Source organism: Podarcis tiliguerta (assembly GCF_965153285.1).
Source record: "Podarcis tiliguerta genome assembly, chromosome: 13".
Classification (NCBI taxonomy): Eukaryota; Metazoa; Chordata; class Lepidosauria; order Squamata; family Lacertidae; genus Podarcis; species Podarcis tiliguerta.
In genome coordinates, this window is record NC_139546.1 from 40,656,699 (window position 1) to 40,681,445 (window position 24,747).

Genomic DNA, 24,747 nt, shown 5'->3' on the forward strand with positions numbered 1-24,747 from the left:
ATTGGGATCAGAATACTCCTTCTGTCACAATTCCGGATGACCATGGAACCTCTCCCATAGCACACTGTATCCATTTGGTTTGCTTCAACACGTCCATGCTTAGGAAGCTGAGTCCAGAAAAACAGCAATTATGTGCAGAGGTTCCCCAGTGCTTCAGTATGCCAGAGGGAGGCAATCAGTGTTTCAGTGGATACTAATGACATTGTTATTGAGGTACTCATTCCCATGAACCAATTAGATATGTGTCAGATGCATCAAAGCTGTGATATGTGAACAGGCCCACTTTTTCTTCCCTCCATGTTCCACTATAACACACATAGGACAGCGAGCACACAAACACAACATTTATGAGATATCTTCAGGGTGATGGTTCAATGTTTTGAATGCGATGGAGGCAAAGAATCAGTCAAAGGAGACTGAGGTAAGAATGAAAGAGAGGTGGGTCTGCATGGGTGCAGTGCCAAAATTGGTGAAGGTAAGAATCCGATTTGCTATAATAAACATCTTCACTTGCTGTTCCAGGGATCTTTGTCTGATACCAGTTCACAGTTGTTCATATTTCATGAATTTGCTGCTTCTTCATTCTGGTTTAGAAAGCTTTGTAGTTGTTTTCATATCATATGATGGAGAAACAGGAATGTCTCTTGGCTCATCCATACTGTTGTTTAATATGGATAGTAAAAACGTCCATTAATTCTCCATTGTCCATATGATGTCCTCATCTACATTGCTGCCTTCCCAAACTCTTCCCCTCCCTTAATTCAGATTTTCTCATACCTTCTTATGTTTTCTGGTATAAGAAAATCTGGTTTGAGGGAGGGGAAGCGTGAAGGAATTTGGAATAGAGTGACATGGACTATGGAGAATTAATGGAAGTACAGGAAGAGTACTATTGAGAGCCAGTGTGGTGTAGTGGTTAAGAGCAGTGGACTCGTAATCTGGTGAACTGGGTTCGATTCCCTGCTCCTCCACATGCAGCTGCTGGGTGATCTTGGACTAGTTACACGTCTCTGAAGTCTCTCAGCCTCACTCACCTCACAGGGTGTTTGTTGTGGGGGAGGAAGGGAAATGAGATTGTTAGTCACTTTGAGACTCCTTTGGGTAGTGATAAAGCGGGATACCAAATCCAAACTCCTCCTCCTCCTCCTCTTCTTCTTCTTTTCACATTAAATGACTGTATGGATGAGCTCTTCACATGGTAAAGCTGGTGGGGAGAAAGTGTTGCAGCAGTTGGGGCAAAAAGGGGTTTAGAGGCAAGTGGAGGGGCAGGAGAGAGAGAGAAAAAAAGCAGTTTTTCTGACATCTACAAAAGCAACCAGGAGCAATCACTGAAGGTTTGCTTTTTTGCAGAGCGGGAATCTGAAAGAAAACAAAACAATGAGTGTAGAGTGGTTACCACTCATTTTTTTCCTCCAACTGCACCCAATCCAATAGGTTGGAGTCTTAGAAAGGTCTACTCAGAAGGAAGCCCTACCTTGGACTCACACACACTTCTGCTTGGTCTACCATTTCCCCCCAGGAAAATCAGAAGTTTACCACTGAATGGGATCAAATGTCAATCAGGATTTCTATGGATTGACATTTGCTCTGATTTAGTGCTAAAGAGTGGGTTTTCCAAGGGAAAGAACCTGGGCAAAGGCAAAACTGCTAGGACTCATGCCCAAAAAGCATGAGACAAGCACAAAACCACTCAGACCTGTGCTTTCTAGGCACAGGACCAGCAGAAGTGTGGATGAGCCCTTTAGTTCAGTAGGTCTCACTAAGAGCGTTGCAGCTCCAAAGTAAGCACCACTTAATGCAGAGGAACATGCATAGTTGGATTCCTAAGCACATTTAGAAAAGGTGCAGACCACACTTTTAAAACACATCCAATGCATATTTAAAGCACGTAACTCTATTGTGTAATAAAGAATCCAGAAAGGGGCTGCTTCTGAAGAGTAATAATATATAGGTTCTGTTCTGTTTAGAGTATAACCAGTGAATTGAAGACATTTCCTATGAACATAACTCTGCATGCATAAACCTGACTTACTGTAAGTCTGAATCCAACACTAGGATCCAAAACACACATTGGGGGAGGAAAATGAATTATTCCGTTAACACCGCTCCCTTAAAGGGCAAACCTGCTTAGCCTATAGTCAAACAGGCAAATGATACCTGCTCTTGAAAGGTGTTTTTGTTCTGTAATTCCAGATGGAGTTGGCCAATGGAACCGATGTCACAGAATTCATTTTGCTGGGATTTGCAGGAGGGCAAAAGAAACATTTGTCATTGCTCCTTTTTTTGACTGTTCTTTATGTGGTCACCTTGGCTGAGAACATAATCATTATCACACTGGTGGTTCTAGACACCCACTTGTCACGAATTCCCATGTATTTCTTTCTGAGCAACTTCTCCTGGCTGGAGATGTGCTACGTATCCACCACTGTACCTCGCATGCTCTTCGATCTGGTGACCCGTCATGGGAAAATTTCCTTCCAGGCTTGTTTTCTCCAGTTCTACATCTTTTTCTCTCTTGGTGGAATGGAAGGTTTCTTTCTCTCAACTATGGCTTTCGATCGGTACTTGGCAATATGCCACCCACTACGTTACCCACAAATTATGTCCCAAAGTGCCTGCAATACCTTTGTGGCTGCTTGTTGGATTGTTGGCTTTCTGTGGTTTATTATACCAGTGAGTTTGATCTCCAAGTTGTCCTTCTGTGGACCAAACGTCATTGACCATTTGTTGTGTGATCCTGGGCCACTTCTGTCTCTGGCCTGCCCGCCACTAGGAAATGTTCCTTTCATCCATCAGATTTTTGTGAAAACGGTGGTTTTCATCAACTTATCCTGCATCGTGCTGTCCTATAGCATTGTGATTTTCACTCTGATGAAAACTGCTAACCAAGGCAGTTGTAGGAAGGCTTTCTCCACAGTATCATTTCACCTAGTAGTGGTGACTATTTTCTATGGTTCTGTAGCAGGGGTATACTTAGCTGATCTAGGTGGAGAAAGCCACTCAGAAAGCCAAGTCAGAAAGGCAGCAGCACTCTTTTACACTGCCATCACACCTTTCCTTAATCCCCTGGTCTACTGTCTGAGGAATGATCAGATGAAAGAGGCAGCAAGGAAGTTGTTCAGCAGAATGAATAAATGGTGGTGAACTGAAGAACACTGATGGTGTGAAGATGTTGGGAGAAGAAAATGAAGTGGAAGAACCAACCAGTCACCCAAAGAGATAAAACTCATATTCTATTTTTTGGTTTTCAAAAATTGTATTGATTAGTTACTTTAAAAGTGCAACATAGCAAAAAAAAATAAAAATAAACAAATAATCCAATATTTAAACCATCATGCATCACAGGCTGGAATGACAAAAGTACAAAGATACAACATTGCTTCAAGGGGATGATAAAGAATTAATTCATACAAAGATTTCCTTTTCAAATAATAAAGATTTAGAAAAATAAAAGTTTTCTCCAGCTGTGAATTCTATTATTTTTAAGACTAAATGTTCTATATAGCCTTAAATGAACCAGCCATTTGCATATACTAATGGCACTGAGTGACCATGTGCTTCAGTATTTGTATAAAAATATAATCATGCCCCCCCCAAATTAAGTCGAACTCTGCCTTTTAGATACTTTTAGTTCAAGAAGGGCAACTTGACAAACCCTTGAATATCAACAATCCAAATGATTATGACTAAAGGTCTTCCAGGATTTGACAATAGAGCCCCAGACTGCTGTTAAGGGATAATAAGTGTGTTCTTTATTTTTCACATCTCATTCTGTTGCCACATACAGATACAAAAGTGCCAGGTGAAATTATTGGGTAATTGTTTGGTTGTTAAAGAGCCCTCAGTGAATACCTGATTCCAAAATTCAGCCTCCTTTGAGCAGTCCCACCACATGTACTTATATGTACCAACTACGTGGAAGGGCCCCCACCCCAAAAATGACCCTTGTTGCCTGCTATGACTTGGTGGCTGCTTGTTGGATTGTTGGATTTTGTTGATTTCTTATCCCAGTGTCTTTGATATCCAAGTTGTCCTTCTGTGGACCCAATAAAGCCATGAGAATCAGTAACTTAACGTTAACAACAACAACATGTAAAATATTAGGTGCCTGTTCCATAGCAAGTCAAAGCAGGGCTTTCAGATTTTCTTCCTCTGTTCTGATCTATGATGCTCACCTGTTGCCTGTTCTTTCTGAAAACAGCTAAAAAGACAATAATATAAATGAATGAACAGACATGAATGCATAAAATGTCTGTCAAATGCAGACTTCTCTTGTGATGCTCTGTTCTGAATATCTTATTATACAGAAACCCTTCATTCTTGATGTTAGTCAGCAGGAACCTTGGTATCTCTTGCCACCCAAGAGAACTCAACCATGCAATTATATATATAAATGAATGGATGAATAACATGTCCACTTTTAAGACAAATGCAAACTTTTTCTGTGGTACTCTTTTCTTCTGAATATTTCATTATACAGAAGGCCTTCTTTATGTGAATCAGTAGATGCCTCAATATCTCTTGCTATCCAGGGAGATACATGGATTATTCTGCAATGTCTCGCAGAAATTGTAATTCTGAATAGGTGATTATCTCACTTATAATTATCTAATTAATTGTGATTACATGCTACTACTACTTCCAGTCTCAAGGCAGCTGTAGTAACCATGACGAAAACTACAAGATACAAGGATTCAATAACTATCCCCCATCCAGTTTGGTCTGAGGGCTTTGTAAATCAGATCATGGACATTTTAGAAGGCATAGTCTGAGCCACATACCATCCTGTGTGCGGTCACTCAAATCAGGCTGTGGGACTCAGCCCAGAACCCAGTTAGGTATAATGTGGAGGCAACAGAATGGGTGTAGAGAAGGAATTCTTTCACAGAAGCTACTGCCACTGGCAGTCCTGTTCTTTTTGCCTCTGGTGGCATACAAATGCAGTGTCAGCAACTCTCTTCCTATTCTTCACAAGTTTTATCAACCAGGAGACTTCATCATTGCCAGCATTATAGCTCAGATATATAGATTTTCGATTCCAATCGATTTCAGAGAACTGCCTTCTAATGACATCTTTGAAGGCACTGTGTAAGGCTTTGTTGTTTTTCTTTTTAAAAAAGTTCCTTTATAATGTCATATATCTGTCCTAGCTATGCCACATTACCCTTCAGCATTTTGATGACCCTACTGTTTTCTGCTTAGGAGCGTTAAGTATTTAAGAATTTCCAGGTTGTAGTGAAGGAACTGTGAGAGCTGTGATTGGGGTTGAGGATTAATTTTTAAATTTTGGTCCTTTTTATTTTTGAGCAACTATGTTTACTGCTTTCTCTGGATTGTTACTTTAATATGGTCATATTTTCTGAGAAAGTATTGATAAGTGGAAATTGCTGTCATTCAAAGGTAGAGCATCATGGTACACAGGAGGTCACTTTTTCAATGCCTGGCATCTTGAGATAGGGCAGGGAAAGTTTCTTTAATAGAAACGTCAAAGATCCACAGACAGCCAATGTAGAGAATATGTCAGCTTCTTGGTTTCCTAAGTTGTATTTCATTTCATTTGATTTCTATCTGATCCCATTTTGAACAGCAACTCTACGGGTCATAGTCAACTAAAGCAATTGAAATCAAGAAAATTGGGTTACTTTTTTCAGTTTATGTAATTAAAGTCCTCCAACACCTGGAAATTTCAAAGATCCAGACCCAGAATACTGTATCAGAATTGTGCAGGTGAAAAGAAAATATAAAAGTACAGATGCATGTGACAATATTTCATAATGCTTATCTAGATCAGAACCATTATACTATAATGTATTCAGTAATAATGCATTTAACTGAAGAGAAGCATATGTCACATTCTGAAAAAAAATCCACTCTCACAGTGCAAGTAACTCTAATTACAGGATGATGACCCAGATCTATCAGCATAGCCTGGCCTTGATATTTGCTTTAAAAGAGATCAATGAAAATCCCCAGATTTTACCTAACGTCACCTTGGGCTTTCACATCTATAATAGCTACTTTGACACAAGATGGACCTATCAAGCATCATTGGAACTTTTCTCTACAATGGACAGATTCACCCCCAACTACAAATGTGATAGTCAGAACAATCCAGGAGCAATCATTGGGGGACCTATCTCTGAAGTCTGTCTCTACATGGCAGATACCCTGTGCATCTATAAAATTCCTCAGGTATGCAGACTTGTAAAGGTTTTCCTTTTAACAGTTGTATTTGCAAGTGAGGCTTCCAGAAGTAAGACTATATGAAAAGTCCTACTGAATCAGGCCAGAAACCTATGTAGCCATGAATTCTTTATTCAAAGAGGCCAACAAAATACCTTGAGAAAGTCCACAAGCAGGACATGAGTGCAACGTCACTGTCCACATTCGGCGGTTCGAATCCCCGCAGCGGGGTTAGCTCCCGTCTTTCAGTCCCAGCTCCTGTCCACCTAGCAGTTTCAAAGCACTCTTAAGTGCAAGTAGATAAATAGGTAGATAAATAGGTATTTACAGCGGGAAGGTAAACGGCGTTTCCATGTGCTGTGCTGGTGCTGGCTCGCCAGAGCAGCTTCGTCACACTGGCCACGTGACCCCGGAAGTGTCTCCGGACAGCGCTGCCCCCCCGGCCTCTTAAGTGAGATGGGCGCACAACCCTAGAGTCGGACACGACTGGCCCGTACGGGCAGGGGTACCTTTACCTTTATCTAATTCAAGATGCTGTGTGCTTGTACAGTGGTACCCCGGGTTAAGTACTTAATTCATTCTGGAGGTTCGTTCTTAACCTGAAACTGTTCTTAACCTGAAGCACCACCTTAGCTAATGGGGCCTCCAACTGCCGCTGCACCTCTGGAGCACAATTTCTGTTCTCATCCTGAAGCAAAGTTCGTAACCCGAGGTACTATTTCTGGGTTAGCAGAGTCTGTAACCTGAAGCGTCTGTAACCCAAGGTACCAGTGTACATAAGATCCCACAGTTAAGATGTATTCAATTTGATTGCCAAAACCTTTAACATTTTAAGGTATTACCTTGGAAAAACTCAGACATATAAAATATATAACTGAAAATGAGATCTTTCATGCAACACTATCAAATTAATAGCAAATCCCAACATATAGTAAAAAAGGATTATCCAGATGATCAGCAAATATATTGCTTTCAGTAAAGTTGTGCCCAGTCAGGGTTCTAAGCATGCAAAAAATAAAAGAGAACATTAATAATGAACAATGTGCAAAGGACCTTAAGCAGAGTCCTGGAATCCTGTAACACGACAATTGAATTGTGTTTTAGCCTGCAAAGGTACAACACTAACTTGAAGAAGAGAAAGTGAATAATATATGAAAAATTATGAACTACACTTCCTCGGCATATTGGAAGTAAATCATATTATTTCTATGGATTGCATGAGGAATTAACTCTATTATATAAATAACTTTTTATTATAACTAACCTATCAACCAAAAGTTGCTAATTGAATAAGAACAATGAGGACAAACACTTACTTTTTAGGTTTTGGAATTTAAGAAAGCTAATATTTAAATTGATGAGAGATAAGGAGAAAGAATTTTAATGCAATGGATCGATGTTTCTGGGCTCTTCTCTCATTTGCCAGATGTGAGGTTTACATTTCTTAGAAGAGGGTGACTTCCAACATACAACACTGAGTGGCTTCACAAGTTTTTGTTTCTTCTTCTTCTTCTTCTTCTTCTTCTTCTTCTTCTTCTTCTTCTTCTTCTTCTTCTTCTTCTTCCTAAGCCCCAATAATATTTGCCCCAATAATAATGTATTTGAGGTGTCTGTAATTTCTCTGTAGCAAAGTTCAGGGCCTGCCTTTCTCTCTCTTGCAGCAGCAGCATTCCTGTTTGATTACCTATTGGCCACTGTTTTCATGAATTTGTCCTTAATGAGAATTTTCTCAAAGCAAATAATAATAATATGATGGGAAAATACTGCATTTTTTGCTTGCAATGAACAATCTCTATGTTTGACTGCTATGAGGACTTCTAGCATTTTTCTTGCCCATCATGTTAGTAAGATTTATTTATTTATTTATTTAAAAAAATTCCTGCTGTATCTTCTGTAGTGTCTCAGAATATTAAATTTAAATTCTCCTCTTACATTTTAGAAAGATTAGATTTCCCCCCACACTCAGTTCTGTAGCTTCATTTGGAGTTATTTCTATTTTTTGTGTGTGTTTTCTGACTTATTTTTGTAGATGATTTTTAACAGCATTAAAGGCTTTCCCCCACTCTGTAAATAAAGAGGCGTGTGGACTTTGTTCTTTGTCATTAACTGCTTCCACCATCACTGTTGCAGAAGTGATCTCTCTGTGTTCAGGTTTCTCCCCCTTCTTGGCCAGTTTGTGTACATTGTTCCTACCCCATTTCTCCATATAAGATTATAGGAATAGGAGACTCATAGTTATGACGTTTGATGCATTTGTATGCAAGAACAAATAAATCCTTAAGAAGATGAACAATTCCATTTAAATTGATGAAATCAGTTATAAAAACAGGGGTCAGAGCCTCTTAGCCAAAGGCTAGATGTACTAGATTTAAATTAAGGAGGAGAGAAAAGGAGAATAAACTCTTTCCCCCCTCAGACAGTTTGTTGTACATTAATATGCACCATTCAAGAGCTTGGAATATAGAAGAGGATTTAAATCATGGCAAAACTAATTCCATAAAGAAAGCATTTTGGAAAAAAAAAGGTAAAAGACCCCTGACAGCTAAGTCCAGTCACAAACGACTCTGGGGTTGCGGTGCTTATCTCGCTTTACTGGCCGAGGGAGCCGGCATTTGTGCACAAACGGTTCTTCCGGGTCATGTGGCCAGCATGACTAAGCTGCTTTGACATGCTTTTGAACTGCTAAGTTGGCAGGCGCTGGGACTGAGCAACAGGAGCTCACTCAGTTGCGGAGATTCGAATCTCTGACCTTCCGATCAGCCAGCCCTAGGCTCAGTGCTTTAGACCACAGTGCCACCCATGTCCCAAAGAGAGCATAGGGGGAAATTTTGTCATCTGATAGGGACAAAGCACAGGGCAAACTCTTCCCTCATTTGCAAAAGGCACTGCTTAAATTTGCAACTTCTGTTTTGACATCTGACATAGACTCCAATTCAAAGATGCTCTCAATTCTCATTGGGACCTGGCACCACTTCCCACCTGAACTCACCCGCCATGCATACATTAAAGTAAATATTAAATAGCTGGACGGTATGTGATAATATAAAAAATGAAAATATTAAAGTATTTGCTAAACTCTAGGTCCACACTCTGTGGGCTGCTGAAGTAACAACCAGTAGCAACCAGCAGAGTGCTCACCTAACCTCCCTGAACCTGAGTCATTGCAATGTTTCAGGTGGGGAGGCAGGTGGGAGTGTCATATTGACTTCATCAGTGTATCTGCACTGCACAAATCTTACTGCTGCTTCACCCTGCTACTCACCTTTCCAGAACATCACGGAATCTCTGAGCATACTTGTCCTACTCTGCTGGCCACTACAGGTCTCTTCACTTCTTAACTTTTTAAATTTCCTTTAGATCATATATGGCTCTCCTGTGGTGATAGATAAGAAAACCCAAGCTGCTTTCTATCTCCAAATGTTCCCAAATTTGAAGCTTCAATATGAGACAATTCTCCACATACTGCTATATTTCAAGTGGACATGGATTGGAATAATTTCTCAGCACGATGACAATGGAGAGAGGTTTGAACAGAATATTATCCCCATGTTTGCCCAGAAAGGTATCTGTTTTGATTTCATAGTAAGACTTCTCAAAGTGTCTTTTTCCAGTACTATTGATGATATGGTGGGAGATGTAATTGAGAAGACTGAAATCATTATGAACAGCACTGTCATTGCATTGGTCATTCATGGTGAAATAGAGACCATGCTCATCCTGAGGATATTTTCTAAGGTTTCAGCATATGAGCATATATCAACAAAGAGAAATGGTAAAGTCTGGATAATGACAGCTGAGATGGAGTTCACTTCCATTCCTCTTCAAAGAGATTGGGACATAGACTTCCTACATGGTGCTATATCCTTTGCTGTTCACTCCAGTGAAGTTTTAGGATTCCAGAAATTTCTTCTGATGAGAAACCCCATTTCAGAGAAGGAAGATGGCTTCGTTAGGGTTTTCTGGGAGCAGGCATTTGGGTGTCTGTTCCCCAGAGCTATGGTAGACCTACAGAATGAAGAAATCTGCAGTGGAGAGGAGAAGTTGGAGACTCTTCCTGCATCTGTTTTTGAAATGAGCATGACTGGCCACAGCTACAGTGTCTACACAGCTGCCTTTGCAATAGCACATGCATTGCAGGCCATGGATTCATCTAGATACAAAGGCAGAATGATAGTAGATGGAGGAGTAAAGCTTCAGCATCAAGAATTATGGAAGGTAATGTCCCGAATACACCAAGAACAAAGGAAGGATCCCGCTCGATCAGTACAAAGCCTTCCTTTACCAGCCAACCAGATAGCAATAGTATTCTCCCACTGTTTTCCCCTAGGGCCTGGTTTTCAGATGCATGATGTCTCTGTTTCCTGAGAATGTATAAAGCAGCATTGAATACTAGCAATAGATTTCCTGCTTCCTTCATGAATTTGCTGAAGCCCAAGGTCTCACCAGATTCAAATGATTATTAAAATAATTGAAAATCTGTGTAAATTCCAAAAAGACATGATGATGAGCATGGTGTAGAGTATTGTTGTCCCTGCCTTCCACCACAGCAGGTGTGAGTGATATGGCTGTGGATGCAGTGGTGGCTATTCCTCCCTGTCATATCCTGCTGCTGCCCTGCAGGGTTAAGATTGCTTTACTAATTACTACCTCAAGGCAAAAAGTTTTTCAAGAGTTTGGAATAAAGTGGGAATGATCCACAGCCTTTGAGATATCCATTGACTTTTTTTCTTTATCCCCTCTTTCTTTAGCTTAACCACTTTGTTAAGAGAATAGTATTTAATAATACTGTAGGGGAAAAGGTTTCCTTCAATGAAAATGGAGAGCTAGAAGCTGGATTTGATATTATAAACTGGATCACATTTCCAAATCAGTCCTTTCAGAGAATCAAAGTGGGAAATATAGACTCCATGGCTCCCCAAGAAGAAGTGTTGAGGATTTGGGATGAAGACTTTGTGTGGCCCACCAGTTTCAACCAGGTGAGGTCCATTCATATTTTGTACCATATCTATTACTTCCAGAGTTATTCACAGTTCCCAATGTTGATATACAAGCTTGCAAAAGAGAAAACCTTCTCTTCTTTCATTTATGGACAGGTACAGCCCCTTTCTGTTTGTAATGATAAATGCCCTTTGGGTTACCATAAAGCAAAGAAGGAAGGGGAACCATTTTGCTGCTATGATTGCATTCTGTGTCCACAAGGGAAGTTTTCCAACCAGATGGGTAAGAGACATCATGTACACAGACTATCAAATGTACTGTCATTCAGGTATTCAGACATTCATTTCCCTTAAATTGAGAACATTCCTCAGAATTCAGTAAAGTTTATGGTTCCTCATATGAGGATACAGCCTGATAAACTTAGCAATAGCAGTCCCAAGCATTCAGAGCTGGTCATTATGTACACCAAACAGGGAGGAGAGAAAAACAGACCACCACTCATTCAGAAGAAGGAGGTATAATGTTTATTTTGGAAAAAAGCATGATTGCAGAATTGGAACACAATTCTTTTTGACAAACCCTTTTCTTTTAAAGAAAAAACACAAAGGGACTGAGCATGTTCAATGTCCAAAGAATGATCTGGTGAGAAGTCATGGAAAATAGAAAAAAGAAAGAATTATAAATTTGTATTGTTATATCAGAGCTTTTCAAGCTTTTCATATTGTTGGCACACTTTAGACATGCATCATCATTTCGTGACACAGGAATTCAGTTTTACTAGCAAACTGGAGATTAAACTAACCCCTTATAAGATATAGAGACACATACATAAATTCTAATAATGAAATGTATGGGGACACAACATATCTTATGATCTGCCCGCTTCGTTTCCAACCTCAGGAGGAGTGTGTGGAGCATTCACTTGACACACCTACACACTGCAGCTGACACACTAAAGTGTCACAACACACAGTTTGGAAAACTCTGCTGTATATTTAAAAAAAGTGATTGGACCCATATGTGGATGGGAGTATAACTATATATTGAATTTTGCACATCTATAAATGTGCAACACAATCTTTTTAGGGATCTATTTAAACATTATTTAATCTACTTAGGGATCTTTAAGCAGATCTTTAAGCAGAGGCTTGACAACCATATGTCAGGGGTGCTCTGATGGTGTTTCCTGCTTGGCAGGGGGTTGGACTCGATGGCCCTTGTGGTCTCTTCCAACTCTATGATTCTATGATTCAATCTATTTCTAGCCAATGAAAGTTCGACATTTGTAAGTCTGATATTTCATATTACTACATCACAACAACACAAATTCTGCTGCAACATATAGAAACCTGATCATGCTGTTTGTTGTTTGTTTTCAGACATGGATGAATGCCTTCAGTGCCCACAAGATCATTACCCAAACATGGAACGGGATTCATGCATGCCAAAGGACATCAGTTTCTTGTCTTATGGAGAACCTTTGGGGATTGCTTTGGCAGTTCTTGCTCTTTCCCTTTCTTTCACCACAACTTTGGTGCTTTGGGTCTTTATTAAACACAGAGACACTCCCATAGTTAGAGCCAACAACCGGAACCTCACCTATACTCTCCTCACCTCCCTCTTTCTCGCCTTCCTTTGTGCTTTGCTATTCATCGGTCAACCTGAGAAAGTGACGTGTCTCCTTCGACAAACAGCATTTGGCATCATCTTTTCAGTGGCAGTTTCTTGTGTGTTGGCCAAGACAATCATTGTGGTCCTTGCTTTCAGGGTCACCAAACCAGGTTCCAGGATGAGGAAATGGGTGGGGAAACAACAAGCCACCTCCATTGTTCTTTCCTGCTCCCTGATTCAAGCTGTTCTTTGTTGTGTATGGCTGGCAATGTCTTCCCCATTCCCAGATTTTGATATGCACTCTGTGACTAAAGAAATTGTTCTGCAATGTAATGAAGGCTCAGTCACCATGTTCTACTGTGTCTTGGGCTTTATGGGCTTGCTAGCCATTGTCAGCTTCACTGTAGCCTTCCTGGCTAGAAAGTTACCAGACAGTTTCAATGAAGCCAAGTTCATCACCTTCAGCATGCTGGTATTTTGCAGTGTGTGGCTGTCCTTTGTTCCCACCTATCTGAGCACAAGAGGAAAATATATGGTGGCTGTGGAGATCTTCTCCATCTTAGCCTCCAGTGCTGGTTTACTAAGCTGTATATTTTCCCCAAAGTGTTATATTATTCTGGTGAGGCCTCAGCTGAACAGCAGGGAGCAATTAAGAAGAAGAAAGGATTGACATATCTAACATTATGTAGCCCTTATACATCTTAAATCAGCTGTGATAAACCAATGGGATATTTGCCATATTTGACAGATATTTGATATTTGACTGATATTTGATATTTGATATTTGACTGAACTGAACAAAAGGCAGCAGCTTAGAAAAATAAAGAATTGACGCAACTGTCTTGTTCATTATCATATTCAATTGCCACCATCATGTTATATTTTAATTGGAATAGAGGTCTAAATCACTGTTTGGATTTTTCTGCCAATTTTGAATATTTGAAAAACAATGTCCTTCCCTAGAGGCTTGGATCTTTGAAGTTATTCAAAACTATTTCGGTTGCATGGTGCCTGAGGTGATATACTTGATTGTTTTAGAAAGTGAATGACCTGGTAAATCTATAGCCAGCTGCAGGGTATGTCACCCAATATAAAGTTAATTTCTGGAGCTGTAAGGGTTTTTTTTTAGTTTTTTTTTATTTAAAAAATCCTTTAATTGTAAACCCCATTGATTCCAATCTGGTGAATGAGCATGATCTACTTGCTCTGCAGAATGAGAAATGTTTAGCTAGTGGGAGTAGGGGTGCATCAAGAGGTAGCAGTTTTGCCTTCCATTCTTTCTATACCATCAAATCTGACTTCAAAAAGGTTGGTTATGCCTGAAGGTCCCAGGCCACAGAGAGGTTAAAGGTAAAGGTAAAGGTACCCCTGCCCGTACGGGCCAGTCGTGTCCGACTCTAGGGTTGTGCGCCCATCTCACTTAAGAGGCCAGGGGCCAGCGCTGTCCGGAGACACTTCCGGGTCACGTGGCCAGCGTGACGAAGCTGCTCTGGTGAGCCAGCACCAGCGCAGCACACGGAAACGCCGTTTACCTTCCCGCTTTTTAAAGCGGTACCTATCTATCTACTTGCACTTAGGGGTGCTTTCGAACTGCTAGGTGGGCAGGAGCTGGGACTGAAAGACGGGAGCTCACCCTGCCGCGGGGATTCGAACCGCCGACCATGCGATCGGCAAGTCCTAGGCACTGAGGTTTTACCCACAGTGCCACCCGCGTCCCAGTATAGAGAGGATAGGCTGGCCTCAACTAGAGCCAGGGCTTTCTCGGCTGCGGCTCCAATCTGGTGGAACGCTCTGTCACAAGAGACTAGTGCCCTGTGGGACCTGACATCTTTCCGCAGGGCCTGCAAGACAGAGCTGTTCCACCAGGCCTTTGGTCAGGGCGCAGCCTGACTCCCTCCTCTGGCAGCCTGCACAGAATTTTGCTTAACGGTTGCCATCAATTTGATTTTAATTAATTTTTATAATGAAATATTTTTAGGATGTTGGATTATTTGATTGTTGTTAGCCGCCCTGAGTCCGGCTTTGGCTGGGGAGGGCGGGATATAAATAAAAATTTATTATTATTATTAGTTCATGGCTGTTGTTGTTTTTTGTTAAGGGAATGATTGTAGAAAATCTCAAACTCTACCATCTTCCATTTTAAATTATGGAACCCGAAGCTTGCTGGTTCAAAAGAATATTATGTAAATGAGCAGACTGTCTACGCCGCTTAAGATTAGGTACTGCAAATCTTCAAGAAATTGACAGTTTTATTTTCAACCCCTTTCCCAACGATCCCTAACATGAAATTAATTCACAGCTGCCACACATGGCTCCACAATTTCACCAAGCTTTCTACTATTAAGCCAGCATCTCTTTCCATGCCAGTTCACACCTAATTAGTGTGTATGTGAAGTTAGGATTTTTGGTCCCATGTGCATCACTTTACTCTTATTTACACTGAGTTACATTTCTGCCCCTCCTCAATTTAATGCACATTTATGCAGTGGGAAAAGACTCTTTTGGAGCTCCTCACAATCCCCTTTTGTTTTTACCACCCTGAACGGTTGGGTGTCTTCAACTCAAAATAACAGACAATTGCCTGTGTGGAATTACCCATGTTTCACTATAGCAAATGAAGATGTTCCATCCCAAAAGAGAGTTTGTTTTAGTGGATAATGAGAACATTCCTTAGAGACACATCTCCAAGGGCTGCTGAATATTTAACAGCAGCATTCAAGCGTTAGTCCACAGACAAGTCTACCATCTCCTTCTAAACGACACAGGAAACAACTATATATTTCTTTTGCACAATCTGTGAACTCCGACACAGCCAAGGTGGTGAGCCTTCTGCTGGAGGGATTGACTCCTTACATGCTACTGAGGTACATAAATTGATACCTTTAACAAGGCAAAGGAGACTGTGGTAAGAGACCAGAGGGGATGTATTTCAATGGGTAGCCCTATTCAGAAAGATTATGGGCAAGGAAATGTTGACACACCAATATGGAGCATCATCTGAGAGAAAAAGGAAAGTAGGAGAGAAATATCTTTACTTACTTACTTATCTATTTATAACATTTGTACACTGGCTCCCTTGGCCAATAAAGCGAGATGAGCGCCGCAACCCCAGAGTCAGTCATGACTGGACCTAATGGTCAGGGGTCCCTTTACCTTTACTTTACCATACTCATAATCTAAAAAAGATCCCAGAGAAGTTTACAGAACAATGACAGCAGCAGCAGCAACAACAACATCATTGACAACATCATCATCATCATAATGCAAGAGGGTCTCAGAGGGAGGGAGGGAGGGAGAGAGAAACAAGTACAGGGCTCTCAGATGAATTCCTCAGAATTGTTATCCAACAGCATACAGAGTGCTAAAACTTGTCCACCCCTGATTTCTTACTAAATCGGGATGGTTCACAACAACAAAAAATACAAAATAAGAACACAAAATACATAATACATAAACAAACAAACAAACAAACAATACACTAGCACTAGATTCCTACACACATAAAAAGAAATGACTATGTTGATGACAACAGATGCTTAAGGAAGTCCACTCCTATGGACTAAAAGGATGTTTCAAAGAAATAAGAACATAGGTAGTCAACAGGATGCACTTCAGATGATGATGGACTACAACTCTCATGATCCTGGACCATTGGTTATCTTGGCTGGAGCTGATGGGAGTGGAGAGTCCAACATAATCTGGGAAGTGCCATTTAGATATTCCATGTTCTCACATACCAATCTGATAATGATATGGTGATGCACATTTCAGCAGTCATAGGTAAGTTTAGAATACTTGGGAAGGGCCATTTTTTTTTTTTTTTTTTTTTTTTTTTTTTTTTTATTATAATATTTACGGCTATTAGCCCATAAAATATGTACAAACATAAAAACACAGGGACATAAAAACAGATATATCCGACAACAGAAGGTGAACACCACGATGCAAGGATGGGTCATTGAGCAGAGCCAAGTGACAGCTTAGGGCCAGGAGAGCTCCAAGGGACGGATCACAGAAAAGGAAAACTGAAGTCGGACTCCGACATGCACTCTCATCATAACAGTCCAATTAGTTTTGATGTTGTTGTTGTTGTTTGGTGGTTTTTGAGTGTGAGATAACCGCATTCAGAAATCTCGCCACCTGCAGAGTTACAGAAGGATCTGTATCCTGCAAAAGCAGTGCGGCGTGTGACTCAGCAGGCCTGCCAACCAAGCGCAGTAAAGCAGGTCCCAGGAATTTAGCCCTGGCTATGCTATGTAGGGGACAGTTGAACATTATATGTGATAGAGATTCAACAGTTTCCCCGTCACACACGCATAGCGGAGACACCAAACCCTTGGAAAATCTGTGGTTCAGCAGGTTCGATGGAAAGACATTGAACCTTGCACGAATAAATGCACGTCGGTGTGGTACTGATGAAAGAGATGACATGTATGATGGAAGGCCAAGTGGTGGGGTTATTCCGTGATACCTGGGGGAGCAGACACCCCCACCCCTGGCGAGGTTGTGTTGATTTTCAATGTCCGCTAATCTTTGCTCAATAAGGCTTTTGGCTGAGCGTAAGTTCATCTTTAAGGAGTCCGCTGGGGAAATTCCGATGCTCAGAAGTTTGGTATGGATTTTTCCTACCCACGGATTGACAAAGACGTCTCGCCAGAGGCACTGAAAAAGGTAATGGTCGGGAAGCCTATACCAGCTGGACAGCCAATAGCCAAAGACTCGCTTCCAGATGACAGTCTCCAATGATGCAATCCTTAACTCCAGACGTATGGCTGCGTTGCTCACACACATGGGGAGTTTCAGAAGGCGACGGAGAAACTGATTCTGCAATGTCCCCAGTGATGTTAAATTGGACCCTGGGGCCCAGAGCGGGGCAGCATAACAGAGGGTGGAAACCACTTTTGCGTGGTATACCTTCAATGCAGAAGGGATGTGAGAGGCTCCGTCGGCCGCAAGAAATTGGAGTAGAGTATTAAGTATTGTTTTCCCTTTGTTTAGTAAATACTGTATCTGTGGCTTCCAGCTTAGATTGTAATGAAAAAAGACTCCCAGGTATTTAAATTTGAAAACCTGTTCTAATTGGACTCCATCTAACTTCCAGCTGTAAGTTTTCCGAGACCTGGAAAAGACCAGGACTTTAGATTTCCCATGATTAATTGTCAGATGGTTAAGTTTGCAATAAGCCGCAAAAATCTTTAGAGCTCTGCATAAACCAACTCTAGAGTAGGAAAGGATCGCTGCATCGTCGGCATATAGGAGCAAAGGGCAGCGAAAATCAGCTAGGCGGGGGGCATGAATGTTGGCTTGAGACTCGTTCAGAGAGAGCTTCATATCGCTAATAAACAGGTTGAAGAGGAGTGGGGCCAAAATGCAGCCTTGGCGCACACCTCTATTTATTGGGACCTCGTTGGATAGGTTTCCCGCCGGTGTGAGTCTCACTCTAGCCGACGACCCATGGTGTAATTGGGTTATAAGCCATAACAGCCTTCTGTCTATGCCCCATCTCTCTAATTTCTTCCATAGGCAATTTCTTGGGATACTGTCGAAGGCAGCCTTTAGGTCTATAAAAGCGACACATAGGCGCCCCCGACTCGGGGCAGAATATTTTCTGGCAAGATGATACATGATTACCATATGGTCAGAGGTCGAGTAATTGTTCCTAAAGCCCGCTTGCTCATGGCCAATCAAATTTGAGTCGTTTGCCCAATGGGACAGCTTGGACAGCAAAAATTTTGCATAAATTTTCCCGATGATAGACAAAAGGTTGATGTTCCGATAGTTCTCCGGGTCAGCAGGGGGACCCTTTTTATGGACTGGCACGATCACGGCCTCCTTCCATGACCTAGGGATAAGCCCCGTAGAATTAATTGCATCAAAAACTTTGGCCAGAATTTCAGCCCACCACCTTGGTTGCGCAACAATAACCTCAGCAGGGACTAAATCCGGCCCGGGGGCTTTGCCCGTTTTCAGATCTAATATCAAGTCCATTATCAGGTCCGGGTCAGTGGAGGGCCACAGAGGTAGATGGTCGGCTCGTAGTTCCGTGGATGAGTTGGATTCCTCTGCCAAGGAGAAATATTTACTCAGGAATTGTTCCCATGTGGGCGCAGGGATAATCGTCAGTGGGTACTTCCTTCCTCTTTTGTTTATCAGAGCCCAAAATTCCTGTGGTCTGCGGGATCTCGAGGCCGCAATCAAGGCTCGCCAACGTTTTTGATACCACTCGCGTTTGGCCAGCTTTAAAGTCTGTTTGTATGCTCTTTTGGCTTGTAAATAGGAAGATGGTAGAGCCTGAGCATTAGAGTTTTTGTATTCATTATAGATGGAACGAAGAAGGGATCTTGCTTGTTTGCAAGAGATGTTAAACCAGGGGGCCCCAGCACTGCAATGCGCCACTTTCACCTTTTGAGGAGGTGATGTAAAAAAAGTGGTAAGGTCTGTTATAAGAAGGTTAAAAAGTTTCAAGACCGAATTGGAATCTTGTAAATCAGTAGTTATTTGAGGTAAGTAGGCGTTGATTTCCCTATGGAAGAAAACCTGATATTTTTGGGCCACAGCCTCCGACCATTTGATCCCTCTTATTTTGATCGATGATGAGGTTTCCAGAAGGACTGAGTGTTTATTGTCATTCTGGCACCGGAACAATGACAGAGTGGTCACTATTGGGAGGTGATCACTGAAATGTTGGTTTTCAACTTGGAAGGAAAGTACATTGACGGCCAGATTTGCGGAGATCAAGAAGTAATCGATAACACTGTTAGATGTTAGTCCCAGGTGAGTGAACTCCCCCGGTATATCGGGGGGGAAGGTGCCGTTCAAAAATACTAGATTCAGGCGAATGGCCATTTGGTAAAGGGTCACTCCTGCTTTGTTTACTCTGTTGTCCTTTGAAGTTCTAATTCTGGCATGTTCCAAGTCAAAATTGTCCAAACATGGGGGAGTCCACCATTTGGACTTGGTTAGTAAGTCCCAATTTGTGGCAATACGAGCATTAAAGTCTCCCCCAATTAAGGAGTACGAGTTAGGGCATTTAGTATGACATGACAGTAGGTGATTTTCAAATGATTCCCATCTCCAATCAAGATCAGGCGCTGAGCCTTCGGGGGGGAGATAAACATTAGTAATTAGTAATGAGGACTTCCCTTCTGTGATCAGTCCAGATAAAGCAAAAGGCGGGGAAGCCCGTACCAGAGTGAATTTGGCGCGAAGTTGGAGTGAAATCCCAATCAAAAGGCCCCCTTTGGGGCGACCACCTTTCAAAGAAGGGGAGGCCGGAAGTGTTAGAAGATCAAAGCCGTCTATGGTAATTTCTTCCTCATCCCATGTTTCTTGGAATAGAATGATTTTAAATGAATTTATGTACTTCCTGAATTCGGGGTCTGATTTTTTGGTTCTCCAACCAGCAATGTTCCAGCTAAGTATTGATAATGTCGAGTCCTTGTGCTGTCCCGGTAATTGTCACTTTGAGTTGTTTAATGGGTTCTTGGAGGTAGAACGAGGACCCATAAGGAAATCGGTAATTTTAGTTTGTGCGGATAAGGTCTTCTTCCGTGTTAATTGTATCGATGATTTGGTAACATTAACGGGCAGGAAGGGCTTTGCCGGGAAGGAAGAATTAGGCAAAGTTGGTGAGGTCGGATGCTGTTCATTGAGGTGAGTAGTAACAAGTCTTTGATGGGCTACACTAGTAGATCCGTCAGAATTATCAGTCTTAACCAGGGTAGCGCTAAGAGGTGTTCCAGCCATCACTTGTAGTTGCTGCGCAGATGGGGAGGAATTATCACGCAGATGTATTAAAGGACATGAACGTGAGGATGGTGCATGTATAGTCATTTCCTGGTGATCTTCAGGCAGGGTAGATTCTAGCTCAGGCATTGAGGCAAAGGAGTCATCAACTTCCATATTTTGATTGGGCATAAGGACTGAGATGGGAGTATTGAGTTTATCGACTTCCTCCACGGTAGAATGGTGTTGTAGGTCAACAGGTGACTGCTGATTCCGATCAGTAGGGGGTAACAAGGTAACAGGTTGAGAAATTGTCAGGGCATTTGATGGAGACACCATGTGGGACGTGGAGCGCCTGCTCTCCTCTCTCATCGGTATAGAGGGGTCCCCTTGCGATAGAAGTCTTTGTTTGAGTAGATCCAATCTATCGAGAATAGCCTGCTGTTCTTCTGAAGGGAGTTTTCCATAAGAGGAGATAAGATTTCTCTCTTCAGGGATATTCCAATCTCCGCTTGCAGTTGGATCATTCCTCAACGTAACTAGATGGGCACTTGGGGTCGCAGGTGGAACAGGGGATACCCGGCTAGGTGTTTTTCCCGTTATTATAGGAACAGAAGAAGGGAATGAGCGCTCATTGCCAGTTGAGATGTTGGCAAAAAGAGGTTTAACACTCATGTCCTTAAAGACTCTTGTTGTTACAATCTCCCAGGGTGCCAGTCGATCTTTTTGTCTTGCAAGAAGATGTGGGATCCTTGCAGACTGGAAGGAGAGCATAAATTTCCTTGGCCAGGGCGTGGCGTTTAGGGGTGCTACAGATATAAGATCTATCTGGAAAAAAGGAATATTTAACAAATCACGAAGGTACCCTTTAGCCATCCTCAGGTTATTCCACCTAAGACTGGGGGCGTCACGGGAAAAAATGGATAAACATATTTTGTTAGGTTGAAAAATCAAAGATTGCTTATTCCTTTGGAGCAGTGGCAGCCTGCCTCTTAGGTCCTTAAGGAGAGATTTCTGGTCAAGTTGTCTCTTTAAGGCACTTACAAGCTGCACAGGAGGTTGATGCAAATTAGATAGCTCAGTTGAGGAAGGTAGATGAGCCAGAAGGGCCCGTGAAAGTTTGTTCAATGACAAAGAAATCCCCTCCAATTCCTTGAAAATGAAGCTTAAAGTCCTGATTACCAGTTGTATTTGATCAGGTACTAAATCATGGGCTGTTTGCCCTAATGCTTCCCGTTTCAGTGACGGAGGGGTAATTAAGGTGTCAGGGGGGAGGGCTTCCCTATGGCTTCCATCCCCCGCTGAATCAGCTAGCTTTTCCAACTCTCCTTGATCATACAGAGGCCAGAAGCGGTTGTATGTTTCGACCGCAGAAACAGTTACTTGCTCCGTTTTGCTGTTATTGTTAGTAGATGGTGGGGGAGATTCAAGCTTTGACTGCTTTGCTCTTGGAGGTGAACAACCTTTCTCAGCAGATCTTGGTCGCTTGCCATGACCCATTTGTCGCTGTCTCACTGACTACGGAGGTTCAAAGTAGAGGTAAACGGAGACAAAAGAGAACTTATCTTTTATGGCCGCAACTCCTCTGCTACTCCTCCTCCACTGCTCAGCGTAACCCAATCTTCAGGGCGGCGTTACTAATCAGCAGAAGGTTTGAATATCCTTGTTGATACGTATATTGGCCAACCCTAGAAGTAAAACGATTAAAACTTCTAACAGAGGTAAAATGATTTAAAAGTCTAATAAAAACAGCTAAAAAAAACAGCTAAAAAGACGGCTATAAAAGGCTATAAAAGGTTTAGAATACTTGGGAAGGGCCATAGTTCAATGGTAGACCAACTGCTTTGCATACAGAGTATCTCTGGGGCACCTCACTGGAAACCTCAGAAGCTGCTGCCCATCAGTGTGGACCATTTTGAGGAAAAAGGACCAATGGCCCAACTTGTTATAAGGCAGCTTCCTATATTCTTCTGAAACTTTACATATTTTGGTCCTAAGAGGTATAATTCAGCTATAATTTACTACCTACCTGTATATCTGTCTTTAAGTCTTTATCTATGTGCTATTGACTACTTTATGTTCATAATTATGAGAATCTTCTGATTAAGTGGCCTATGATTTCCCCCTCAATAAATAAATATAAATTAAATGGATGCAACACAATTACTTGTTATGCCTCATAACTGATATGCAATCTCAAGAATAAGTACAGTATATGTAATCTAAAATGAAGGAGGCAGAATATTCTGCTGCCCTCCTTAAAAGCAGCATGCCTGGTTAGTCTTTGCTTTTCAATGAAAGCAGAGAGGGAGACATTGGTTTGTAGTAGTGTTTTCCTCTCAGCGTAAGGATTTATTCCCTCAGCACACACTATACTCAAATGATAAGCTTGCTGAGTCTACAGGCAGACAGGGAGATGATACTCACTCTTGGTATGTGACTGTGTTTCTGCTTTGTGATTGCAGATGGAGATGGCCAATGGGACTGATGTCACAGAATTCATTTTGCTAGGATTTGGAGGTGGGCCAAAGAAGCATTTGCTGCTCCTCATTTTTTTGACCGCTTTTTATGTGCTGACTTTGGCTGAGAACATGACCATTATCACCTTGGTCTTTCTAGACTCCCACTTGTCACGACTTCCCATGTATCTCCTTCTGGGCAGCTTCTCCTGGCTGGAGATATGCTATGTGAGCACCACTATACCTCGCATGCTCTTTGACCTAATAAACCTTCATGGAAAGATCTCTTTCCAGGCTTGCTTCCTCCAGTTCTACATCTTTTTTTCTCTTGGTTGCACTGAGGACTTCTTCCTCTCTGCCATGGCTTTGGATCGGTATTTAGCCATATGCCACCCACTGCGTTACCCACAAATTATGTCCCAGAATGCCTGCTATGCCCTGATGGCTACCTGTTGGATCCTTGGCTTCCTGTGGAACATTGTCCCAGTGACTTTGATCTCCAGGATGTCCTTCTGTGGACCAAACATCATTGACCATTTGTTGTGTGACCCTGGGCCACTTATGTCTCTGGCCTGCCCCCCACTAGGAAATGCTCCTTTTATCTATCAGATATTTGTGAATACTGTGATTTTGGGTAACTTATTGTGTGTCATCCTGTCCTATGGTGCAGTGATTCTCTCTCTGATGAAAACCTCTAGCCAAGGAAGTCGTAAGAAGGCTTTCTCCACCATATTCTTCCACCTAATGGTGGTGTCGATTTTTTATGGTTCTGTGGCAGGGGTATACTTAGCTGCTCCAGGCGAAGAAAGCAACTCAGAGGTCACAAAGGCAGCAACAGTCTTTTATGCTGCTGTCACACCTGTCCTCAACCCACTGATCTACTGTCTGAGGAATGATAAGATCAAAGAGGCAGCAGGCAAGTTGTTGAAGAGAATGGAGAAATGTTGGTCCACTGGAGAGTATTGATAGTGTAAAAAAAGGTGAAGCAGAACACCAGCCTTCCACAATAAAAAATGTGGTAGGATGGGCTGTTGCACTTATTATAGCAGATGGGTGTATCACATTTCTGTAATATTATTTTTTTTACATGAAATTCTTGCTGCTAGAAGTATGATGCATTGGCCAGTTTATACTAGCATGGTTTTGTTTTTGTCTTTGTTTTACTTAAGGGAATGTTCAAAAATGGTATTTCCTGAATGTGTCACAAAGCAAGAGGGTTAAGACAGAAACTTAGTGCCCCAGAGGGAAAGCACAGATTAAGGAAGCAGCTACCAGCAAGTGGCTCAGCACAAACAGTACAGAGACCAAGCAGGAGGGAGAGAAAGAGAATGCCAGCTGGTTTAAATAAAGCCCATCATTTTCTTTTACCGCTGCCTGATTATTAAAAAAGTGCATATAATGTTAATTAGCACAACTCGAAACATTCTCTACCTTCAGTCTTGCTTTGAATATGATTCCTTCAAGTGCTGAACTTGGGATGGACTGTGCCAATTGTTTTGTAACCAAATCACACCCACCCCAATGAACAAAAGGGAGGTATCTGGATAATTGGCAAAGTATATAAAACTTAGAGGGTGGGGGGAGGATAAAAGCTCCCTCCAGAACAAGAGGTAGGATGGGGGGCAGGGGGTAAAGGTTAAAGTTTAATGTGCATAACATGTAATGTTTGCATGCATGCACTGAAGTTAAAACTTCTGTAGAGATTTGCACTCTGGCGATCTTCAAAAGGACACCTGCCCATCCCAGCAGGCCTGGCCGGACCGGGAGGATACATCACACATATGACATCATGTATGTGGAATGCCTGCCCCCCCATGTTGTGCCCAACTTG

At 41.9% G+C, this 24,747-nt stretch overlaps 2 protein-coding genes across 2 annotated transcripts; both read left to right on the plus strand.

Annotated features, from left to right (window-relative positions):
- Positions 1-388: 388 nt before the first annotated feature.
- Positions 389-23,882, plus strand: LOC310662597 (olfactory receptor 11H6-like; the record flags this gene model as incomplete). The annotated part of the gene is made up of 3 exons (XM_083409543.1): positions 389-475; positions 2,194-2,408; positions 23,120-23,882. 3 exons carry the CDS (start codon positions 389-391, stop codon positions 23,880-23,882), a joined length of 1,065 nt encoding a protein of 354 aa, XP_083265669.1.
- LOC310662598 (vomeronasal type-2 receptor 26-like) lies at positions 5,902-13,402 on the plus strand (the record flags this gene model as incomplete). Its single annotated transcript, XM_083409544.1, has 5 exons — positions 5,902-6,192; positions 9,541-10,398; positions 10,932-11,159; positions 11,277-11,403; positions 12,501-13,402. The coding sequence occupies 5 exons, from the start codon at positions 5,902-5,904 to the stop codon at positions 13,400-13,402; spliced, it is 2,406 nt and encodes an 801-aa protein (XP_083265670.1).
- Positions 23,883-24,747: the final 865 nt, after the last annotated feature.